The sequence below is a fragment of the Oreochromis aureus genome, linkage group 15 (genome assembly GCF_013358895.1).
Source record: "Oreochromis aureus strain Israel breed Guangdong linkage group 15, ZZ_aureus, whole genome shotgun sequence".
Classification (NCBI taxonomy): Eukaryota; Metazoa; Chordata; class Actinopteri; order Cichliformes; family Cichlidae; genus Oreochromis; species Oreochromis aureus.
This window is the reverse complement of record NC_052956.1, coordinates 15241642-15252388: the sequence shown is the minus strand read 5'-3', so window position 1 is coordinate 15252388 and position 10747 is coordinate 15241642. Positions and strand designations below refer to the sequence as shown.

At 41.5% G+C, this 10747-nt stretch overlaps 1 protein-coding gene across 2 annotated transcripts in view; it reads right to left on the bottom strand.

The window, feature by feature from the left end:
* Positions 1-794: 794 nt before the first annotated feature.
* Positions 795-10747, bottom strand: part of extl3 (exostosin-like glycosyltransferase 3) — a 40135-nt gene continuing 30182 nt past the window's right edge. The window contains exons 3-5 of one of the 2 annotated variants that reach the window (XM_039599396.1): positions 7132-7276; positions 6906-7034; positions 795-4668 (exon numbers count right to left, since the gene is read on the bottom strand). In XM_039599396.1, coding sequence (XP_039455330.1) covers positions 4459-4668; positions 6906-7034; positions 7132-7276 — 484 coding nt within the window. In that variant the 3' untranslated portion in view covers positions 795-4458. The remainder of the gene's footprint in view (positions 4669-6905; positions 7035-7131; positions 7277-10747) is intronic. The other variant, XM_031730200.2, reaches the window with a different exon arrangement.

The following is a 10747-nucleotide window of genomic DNA, read 5'->3' as shown; positions in this document are numbered from 1 at the left end:
CTACAAAGGGGGAAAAAGTCATTTACTAATTTTTGATCTGCGCACAAAGTGGAACAAACAGTGTTTTATTTCTGGGAAAAAATACTTATAGTGCTCTCACTGGACACTTTATTAGGCACACAGTTCTTCATAGCGTAGATTCAGCAAAGTGCGGGAAACATTCCTCAGATTTTTTTGGTCTATATTGACATGATAGCATCATGCAGCTGCACATCCATGATGTGGATCTCTCGTTCCACCACATTCCAAAAGTGCTCTATTAGGTTGAGGTTAGGTTGTGACTTTGGAGGCCTTTTTAGGACCGAGCACTCGCTGACTTGTTAAGAAAACCCCCAAAAACAGCGAGACTATTTTGAGCTTTGTGATGTAGAAGATGGGTACACTCAGGTAGGCTGTAGCCTTTATTAATGCTGCAATTGTGATTGGCTGATGAGAAGTTAAACAGGTAAGTGATGTTCACTTAACCGAAGACACCAAAGAGCTAAAAAGGTCACCTGAAGGTAGGTGGTTAGTTTTATTACCTGGAAAAAAAGCTGACATTTTGGGGAATGATGGAAAATATTAACGTCAAAGCTGAGAAGCCCCACCAAAGTTTACCAAGTAGGAACTCCAACTATTGGTGTATTGTGGTCAGAAATGGGAAATTTCTGGGAAGTAGTAGGTTGCCAATATATGCAGCACCTCCCCCCTTGACAGAACTCCACTAAAGAGCAAATAATTACTTCTCAAAATGTCCCGATCCAAGTCTAAGGAACAGATTTCCAACAGACACCTGAATAAGGACAAGAGTCATATTTTTTTAACAACGTTGAGAGCTTTTATTTCCATTCATCTGGCCTTCAATGGTATGTTTGACGCTGTCATCAGTCATCAGTCTGGTACAACGCTGCAGGTGGCTGGAGCCTCGCCCACAGCTGTGGATCAGACCCAGGAGCACTTTTTTTTTTTTTTTTTTTTTCCTTTTTCACAACTCTACACCTAGCAGAGTGACTGCAGCCTTCCAGGCAAATTCATCCTGCTCCGAGCCACAGAAAACCAGCTGTGCCACAGATCCTCGAGGGTGGAAACTACAGGGACCGGAGGAACACCAGCTGACCCCAACAGAGCCCCGAGGACTGTTTTAGAGTCAGCCGGGTAATTATGAGGCCCCTGGAGCGCCAATAAAAGTGTTCAGACGTGATGAGGAGGTTAGGAGCCAGGCTGGTTTTTCTAGTTCAGTGCAGCAACACAAAGTGGAAATTTGGACTCTGCACAGCCATTTTCGCCCACACTAATTAGAAATCTGGCTCCGTGTTTATCCCTCTTGGGTAAAAAGGCCTGATCCAACATTTTTATGTTTCACTTGGAGGGATTACCGAGCAAGAGTAGCAATATGGAGCAGGCAGAGATTCAGATTTAAATAAACTCCACTATTGTCCCCTCACTATCTGTTTGCAAGTTTATCTTTTTAAAAACAAGTCATCCGTTAGCTCTCAGTCAGTGGCACCAGCTAGTTTTCCTTGGCAATGACACAAGTTTGACAGTCAGGTTGAGATTTCTTTGTTTTCAGGTCTATTAAACTACAATATCTTGTCAGTTTATTGCATGTTTCAGTATCGGTTTAAAAAACAAAAATCTTTTTCAGTAATATATTCAATAAATACACAGGAACCCTGGCCTTATGACATTTTGTTTGATAAAAACATCCTCACAGAACATAATCTGAATGACATTTATAAGAAATCTTCTGCCTTTTATTTAGATTGCAGGGATTAAGTCTTGACAAGGTCAAATAAAGCACTCGTACATGATGGATTGGGCTCCAGTGGACTGACTCCTGGTCAAGTACCATGCAGAGTGGAAGTGGGTGTACCAGACCGCATCCTTTCACCAAGCATCTGCACCTGCAAACTACGCTGGAAAGCAACAGACAACGTACCTATTTGGCAAAGAAAACATTCATCAAGCAACAGTCGAAGATGAAGTGAAACCAATATGGCGACACTGTAAAGTGACTTTTCTGTCCGAGGTGGGAGAGTTCTCTGCAGAGGGATGACGTGATTACGGTGGAACATATTGAATACCTGTACTGAAAAGTCAGACCTGTTTAAAGACGATAGTTGTACAGTTTAGAAAACAGGCTTGCCTGCCGGTGGAAAGCAAGCTCATATTTGTTATGGCTCGGTCACACTGGAGTAAAAATAGGATGGCAACCTGCTTGTGACTATGTTGTTGCATTTTTACAACTGGTTGCCTACAGGTTGAGTAAGCAGCACCCTCAAACTCTGGGCAAACACTTTTGATTCCGAGGAGACTGCAACGGTTGCCTATTGGAACCCAACCCGTCTCCAAACAGTCGTGGTGTGACTTCAACCGAATGCAATCACTCTCTGACAGATTGGCAAAGGCTTACGTAGAAGTGCTGCCTAAGTTACAAATGAAGACAGATTGTGGTAACTGACTGCAATCAATCTGAGTCAGTCAGGGCTGATGAGTGCAACTTGTCTGCGATAGTTTCCAACACCCGTTTTCCCTACTGTGACTGAACAAACTACAGCCAGCAGCTGTTAGCTTAATGCAAAGACTGGAAACGGTATAAATATTTTAGCAAATCTCCCCATAAAATGAATTAAAAAGGGTTAATTCAATGGTTCTCAAAGCTTCTATAACATGCCCAACACCCAGGGTTTTACACTACTGTATACAAACCCAGCCGCCCATCAGGCCAGGATTTTACAACCGTCAAGTTTGCTAATGTCAACTTGTTGGTGTACGGTTTCTATCAACTGTAAAAGGGGGATTAAAGAGCCAGGCAAATGTTATGACTCAATACTTTTTACCCCTTCTGCTGATAAGCTCATTCGTCGCTGTGTGTTAACAAGGTTGAATATGATTGGCTGTACAGTATCGTGGACCTGACTACACGTTATTTGCTCCCCATCACCCTCCTCTTTTTATTTCCTTTGTAGAGAACATACACAAGCCCGCTGCCATAATCCTCAGTACTAAGCAGGTGGAAAGCAATACACGAATCAAACACAACACTCAATCACTCCCACCTGTCTGTGACAATAAAAACAGTTTAATGTTAAAGTAAAATAAATGTCAGCGTCATAGCGTCAATTTATTTACAATACAAAAACCATTTCCATTCACTTTAGCTCGGAGTTCCTTCCTTGTCCTCCAAGCCCCACCTTCAGTGGCTCTATGCCTCAAGAGTGGGGCTAGCCCCACAGTTTGAGAACCATTGGATTATTTAGTGTGCTTTACAGGTGCTATTAGGCAGTATTTGGTACCATTAAGCAGAGCGACAGTAGTTTCCAGTCTTTATTTTATGCTACGTTAGGGTCATCAGCTGTTGGCTTTGATTTGATATTTAAGAGCCTGTTTGGAGAAAGGGATTGATATCCTGCTCCACAAATAAGTGTTTTTAAACAAAATATCAGTGTTCGCTTTAAGATTTTCCTATAATTCTGACCGTCACTGAAAACTTTCAGCAATAATAAAGTCGATATTTTGTTGATTTTGGCAGCTGTTATTCTTGACTTTGTTGCACTTTACCTGGGAACATTGATTAGCCGATACTACTTTTTAACGTCTAATTTTACAAACATCATAGTATAAAAAAAAATCAAGCTGTTTCGAACACTTCCACTGAGTGCAGATCATGTAAGCAATATGAAATGACAAAATGGTGGCTGGTTTTCATGACAAATTTGAGGCATTATGGTGACCGCTGAAGTGAATTTTCCCCCTTGAGCACTTGACGATACTTAAAACATGATTGGGCTGACTTTCAGTCGAGGTCCTGCCTGATCTCCCACAGGCAGGGGTTGTGGAAAAGGTTCACTCCACATAAAGATTTACACTTAAACGACATCATTAAAAAAAAGATCAATAAAATACTTCTGACCTTCAGTGCTTTGCTCATATACATGTACAAGACGTACAGTTTGTAACCGTAAAACAAAAGCGTAGTGGCGGCCGTGTGCTGTTTGATCTCTCGGCTGAAACCATTAACAGTCTGCTGTGTCAAACGCAGCCTGGCATCTGTCAGTTACTCGCCAACCCCATTATCAGGTGTTGCTAACCTGGGAGAATTTCTGTACACTGTGTACACCCCGCCCTCGTTCCTCAGCAGGCGGTTAAGAGGTGCAAATGACATCTGCAGCTAGTGGTTTGATGACTGAGCATGATTAGAGAACATGGGGAAAAAGAGTGACATCCACTGAAAAGGCTTCTTTTTGTTGGCAGTGGTCCCTTCCAGCTTCCACTCTTCACATTTTCAGTAGTGTTGCTGATTAGACCACCAGCCAACAGCTTTTAACTTGTCTTTCATCTGGGCTTACTTTCCATTTGCCCTGCAGCCCACCCATCCATCTTTATTACTGCTTGCAGTGGAAGGTGCTGTTTTTCACTCCTATTTTCACTCCTTCAGTTCACCCTGCTTTTGGCTCTTTGCTGACGTTCGCCCAGACGCTAAATGAACTTGAAGCACTTGGTCTTATCGTGGGGCAATCGAGTCTTAAACAGCACCGAGTCCACACGAAACTGCGTGTACAGCAGCGGCATGTAGCCGTAGACTTTGACGAAGAAGTTGATGCACTTGTGTCGCTCGTGGAAATGCGAGTCGTCGTGCGAAAGGGCCTGAGGGCAGCCCGGACAGCGGAAAGTCCAACGAGACGTCACCTGAAATAGAGAGCAGGGGGTTAGTGCTTAAAATGTAAGAAACTCGAGTTTGCAAATGCATTACTGAAATGTAATTATATGTAGTTTCAGCAAGTGGTGCTTCACAACATTAATAGACAGCCATTAGTCATCATTAAATGCACCATGATTTAATACATGCTAACCCCCCCCCTTTTTTTAACCGTATATAGTATACAGTGGTCACCACAGTATAACATAAAGTCTGTTAAACTTCAGAGAGTTTAGTTTGTCCAGTTAGTTTGCAGTTTTTCCCAGCACAGTCTCAAGAGTGTGGAGAAGATGTGAGCAGAGGGCTGTAGAAGGAGAGAAACGCAGCAGCTGGGACCGTATCTGCTCCTTTTTGTTAGGAAGAAGAGGAGGAGCAGTCCAAATCAGACTTTACGAGGGTGCCACGACCTGTGTTTACAGCCCAGCACTGCGCAGCTTGATCGGCAAACGCCAGAGAACACCAGAACTGGAAAGTCTCCCACCTATGTCCTGTTCTCTTTGCAGAGATGAGCAGGTTTATGTTGAGCATATGTGACAGATGTGAAAAAGTCTGGAGATGTCGTGGCAAACTTTGTGCTGCCTGCAACATTATCCAGCATGACCAGTTTGGCAGTGAATCAGTGATCATGTGGGTCACACAGACTTCGAGATTCTAGCCATCAGTACAGGGATGAAACCCTCAGACCTAATACTGGTGCAGGACAACGCCCAGGTTAATGTGGTCAGGGTGTGTAAGCACTACCTGGATCACAAGGATACCGCCACCGACTAAACCCCACATTCCCCACACCTGAATCCAGCTGTGAACCGCTGAGATGTTAATGTATCGAAGACAATGGTGAACAGCACCATGGAAGATCCAGTAGCTCACTGATGCCCTGTGCCAAATGTGGTAGGACATCTACTCTAAACAAATGGGCAAACAAAGGCTTGATTGCGTAGCCAAAGCAGAAAGAGGATAATGTTTCTGTTTTCCTACAGTAACGGTTGGTAGATTTTCCAAAGTAGCTGAAATGGTTGATGCTGGAAAAACTGAAGCAACTTTTGGAAACTTTGCACGTGAAAAGAAAAAGAGTCGGAGGGAGCACAGAAGGTGAACAGGGAAATTAATATAAAACCAACGTTGGTGGATCGAACCCTGACTCCTCCAGGGATGCATCCATCAAAGCGTGAGCGTGTGTGACTCTTCGTAAGCACTTGATTCAGTCTTGTAGTAGAAAGTGCTCACCTGAGTAGAAAGGTGCTACAAATACCAGTTAATTTACAATTTGCTCTCATTTTTATCAGGTTATTGCAGCAGTGAAGTGGTCTGCTGTTATTTTGAAACTATTAAAACAACACTGAAACATGAAACATGACTCTATATGCTGCAAAAACAGCACGTTTTTAACCATGCCCATGCTGACTTTCCTGACAAACATGTCCATCGTTTGTTTCTAGCATTGTATAATTTCTCAAGCCATCAATGTCAAACCTTTTTATCGTATTTTAGTTGTTTGTTTAAAAAAATGTTAGCTTGAAACATTACAAGCAAACAGTTGATGTTAACTTTATCGCAATCAGCTAGATTGCAGCAAGCTACTGAATCTGACAGCAAACCAAAGCAAACTCTAGCAGCTGTTTTTATAATTGTAGGAAGAGGAGAAGAAACAACCTTGAAAAATCTGCACAAGATATCAATTCCTCACCAGTGGTACAACAAAATCCATTTATTTTCTTCTTTATTTGTCTTATTTTAAAGAAAAATAGATTCCCTCACCACTTAGGACTCATTCAAAGTTGCCCCAAATTCATTATTCACAAGACTTATTCCTAGCAGCGAAAACGCTGTCATGCAACACACTCCATCAAAGATGTCCTTAATTCCCCTCTGAAACGCCCCTGAATATTAACACCCCACTAAATCAAAAAGAACTTAAAGTGAGGGCTGCAATGACATTTCTCTCCTAACAGCTTCCCTAGCTTGATTGCTATAATTATTTGTCTAGCCATAAGTGTGCTCGGCGGTAATAAATGTCCTTCCAATAAAAATCCAGGAGAAAAGAGAGAGAAAAAAATCTGCCGTAACACACGGATTCGATCTTGTGTTTTTAAAAAGTATAATTTGTGCGGAATATTGGATATGCCAGTTTGAGTAATAGCAAGGCTAAGCAGGCAGAAATATAAATACCCACGTCCTGAAGGAGGTGCAAAGCCCCCAGAGCCAGACTGCATGCTCTGTCACTGACCTTGATGGGTGGTTTGCGGGTGATGTGAGAGACAAGGAAGTTCATGGCGATGTCCTCGCAGTTAATGTACTCGTCCACCATATCCCTAATGGCTTGGGGCATCACATAGGAGTATAGGTACGCATAGTACTGCGAGAACACAAGGACAAAGGGAAATATGTAAATGATATGCTCCAACACAGCCAGATGTGAACCTACCAGGGTGTAGCCGTTTTCATTTTCTGACCTTATGGAAGAAGGCAGCTCCTGTCAGGACCATGGAGAGCTCACAGGAGTAGTTGGAGTTGTAGAGCCAGGACTGATGGTTGACGTCCCACGCGTGATACCTCCCAGGAAAACCCACGATGCGATCTCTGGCCTCACGCCACACTCTGAGCCACCCAGAGAAGTCAACAAAATATTCAAATTTAAATCAGTTAATTAAGATGCAGGGTGTCTACATGTGCACAGTAGCGTCAGCTTCTGGAGTCAAAAATCTTTGATAGTGCACTATAACATCCTAAACAAACAAACAACATACAAACACTCAGCAGCATATTACACAAATTGTGGCCCATATCAGGGAAAGCACTACATAATAGAACTTAACATTTTAAATGAATCACCAATTATTACAGCGCATGCACTAATTCAATCAAATAGAGATTTTTTTTTAAACCCACTTTTACTGTTTCTTTTGTATTATCTGTTTTGGCAATGAATTCAGTTCCTTCAGTTGTATAAACATGTTCTTTTAATTGAACTGTGTCGTGCTATGGCTAATAAAAAATGTCCTTCTGTAGGCCGTCTGATAGAATAATCTCGTCTTCACTGATATGGTAAATTTTTCTTACAAAATAATTTTAGTCTTTGTAACAATAATATTTATCATGAATACAAATACAAAGGACGATACATGCCTCTCTATTTTCTACCACTTGCACTTCTATAATGAGATCCATTGTGCCACTACAGCATACTACTGGATCGTAATCACAAAGAGACAATATCAAAGCCAGGATAAATCATCGGACTGATTCAGGTTTACACATCTTTTAACACCAGAAATACAGTTTCCCTGTTAGAAACTATGATATTGATATGTTCTGTCGAGGAGCTTGGTCTCACAGACTCTCTCAACATACACAACATTAATGGAAACATTTAAAGCTGGATTCTTTCTAATTAAGTGTTTAGAACCAAATATAATGCTATCTGTCTAAACACATCAAAATCAGTTTACTGTTCTGTATCCTTTTACCTCCTCACTGCTACTCTGAATCAAAAACTACATACATTAATAGCTTACATGTATAAGCAGCCTTTTTGAGAGCCTCCTAATAAACCACTTTAAACCAATTTAAAACTTAACTATTGAGCAGTGGAAATACAATCCTAAAGAAAAAAAGAAATTAGAGAACTTGATCATCAGAGTATAACACAGGTCTAATAAACAGGTCTGTTAAACTTTAGGATTAAAAATCTGTCCAGTTAGAAAGCATCTATTATTGTGAATCCATTTCAGCCCCTGTGGTGTAAATTAAAGTGACAACAATCAGTCCCAAACAGTCATGACAAATGTCTGCCAGGTTTCTTCCTGTTAAAAGGGAGTTCTTCCTTCCCATTCTTGCCAAATGCTTGGCTGGTTTTTTGATTTTTTGCATTTTCTCTCCACTATTGTGGTGTTGTTCCCTTTCAATATGAAGCACCTTGAGGTGACTGTTGTCTGAATTAGAGCAGGGCGATATGACCAAAAATATTTATCACGATATACATTTGAAAATTTGCGATAACGATATAACTGACGATATAATTGACACTAGACAAAATACTTTACAACTCCACAACTTTATTAGTGCAAAAAACCCCATCAATGTATTTTCACGTAAACAAGCAGCTGTTTTTTATGTGCATTAAAGTTATATAAAAATTTAACAGTGCAAATTCCTTGCTGACAGTTTAACCAAAAGGCATTTCCAGTGGAAATTGGCCGAAATATCCTCAGCATAACCATGTAGAATATCCACAAAACTTAAAAAGAGGTTATACACACACAATACAGTAATATTATGTTGAAGCACAGTACGTATCACTCCGCGAGGCTCCTGCCTACGATAGCCGTAATGCTCCGACAATCCATCAAGCGGTGCGGCTTCCTAACTTAGCAAAGTCGTACTGAAACATTTGACAGATTTTCGAGCGCCGTGTACCACATAAAATCGTTTCGAGGTCAGTAAACACAACCAGAATTCATACATAAGGCACACGGGATTATAAGGGGCACTGTCGATTTTCAGAAAAATCAAAGGATTGATTTTAAGTGTGCCGTATTTTCCAAACAACACGGTAATAACGACGGCCTGCTTGCATGCTCTACCAAAAATAGTGCTTTGTTGTGTATCTGACGGACGAAAGCTAAACCAGTTCCACACCACTGAAGTTGCAGCATTTTTACAAACACATTCTGGTTCATCCGTTTCATTTAACGATCCACTTTCGCTCTTCTCATTCTGCGTCGCCGCCATGTGCGTATGTAAACATAGGCACTGTGCATGTGCGTTTTACCCATATTCTATCGCGATATTTCATTTTCCTATCGTTGCCCAAAATTACACTGGTATTACCGTGAACGGTATGATATAGCCCAGCCCTAGTCTGAATTGAATGGGCACTGTGGCAAAAACAAGAAAAGGGAGTGGTTTTTGCAGCTGGTGGCCACAGACCGATGCTCTCTCCTATTCCTACTAAGTGATATTTCTCTAGTTTTGATTTTTGGTATTGTTATCGTCACTACTGGTATCATGCAGTCCATTCAGACTGCACAGATGGTCCAGCTCCTCCAGGATGGAACATCCATATGTGCTTGTGCACGAGTAGGTTTTGCAGGAAGATGAGTGACCACACGAGGAGAGCTGGACACAGCTACAGCAGCAGGACCATAACTGAAAACATCCCTTGCATGAGGAAAAGCTGAAATGACCTCCATTAGGGAGTCAGTTTTCTGACTGACTGATCAGACTCTGTGAGGGCAGCATGACAGCCTGGCATTTTGTGGAACCTGTGCTCACAGACCAGCAGCACGTAGTTCCACTGCCAGAGAAAACCACAAGCGCCGGGTCAGCCACTTGTGCCCAATCTCTTCAAACATCGTGTTCCAGGCATGATAATATTTGTCAGTGTCTCCAGACTCCATCACGCCTGTCACATGTGCTCGGTGTGATCCAGCTCTCGTTTGTCAAGAGAGCGGGTGCCAGTGGCTGACCTGCCAGTTCTGGTTTATGCTTCGTAACGGGACAGATTGTTATCCCTGAAGTTTAACTGGTTTTGTGTTCCACTGTGATGATTGAGTGTTCGCTTAATTTCTTTGAGCAGTGTACAAATCAAAAGCGACACACTTTTTGAGACGTAAACACCGGGCCTGAGGATTGAAGATTTTTGCATTAGGGAGGTTTATAGGCATAAGCTACAACAGTTAAGACAGCTAATGTATCTTTATTGACATAATTTTACCTGTTACCTTTTCAGCTCTTATACAATTTTGTAACATTTTGCAAAATTCAGCTATCAAACACCAATAAATGCCATTTGATTTGTTTAAAATCAGACAACGGGGAAAACGCCAGCCAATAATAATATTTGGTCATTGCACTCCCAGTCAGTAAACTCTAAAGCTTTGCCTCAACTATGCAGTGAGTGACCTAGATGCACAAAATGTGCAAGAACAGCAGCACTGTGCTTGAAATTTGTGACCAAGAGCCTCCAAACTGACTTTTATTAAATAATTTAATGGCTTTTATTCATAAACGAGCATTTGACATATTTGAAGACTTCTTAAGCAACATGTAGACACTGTGTGATGGTTC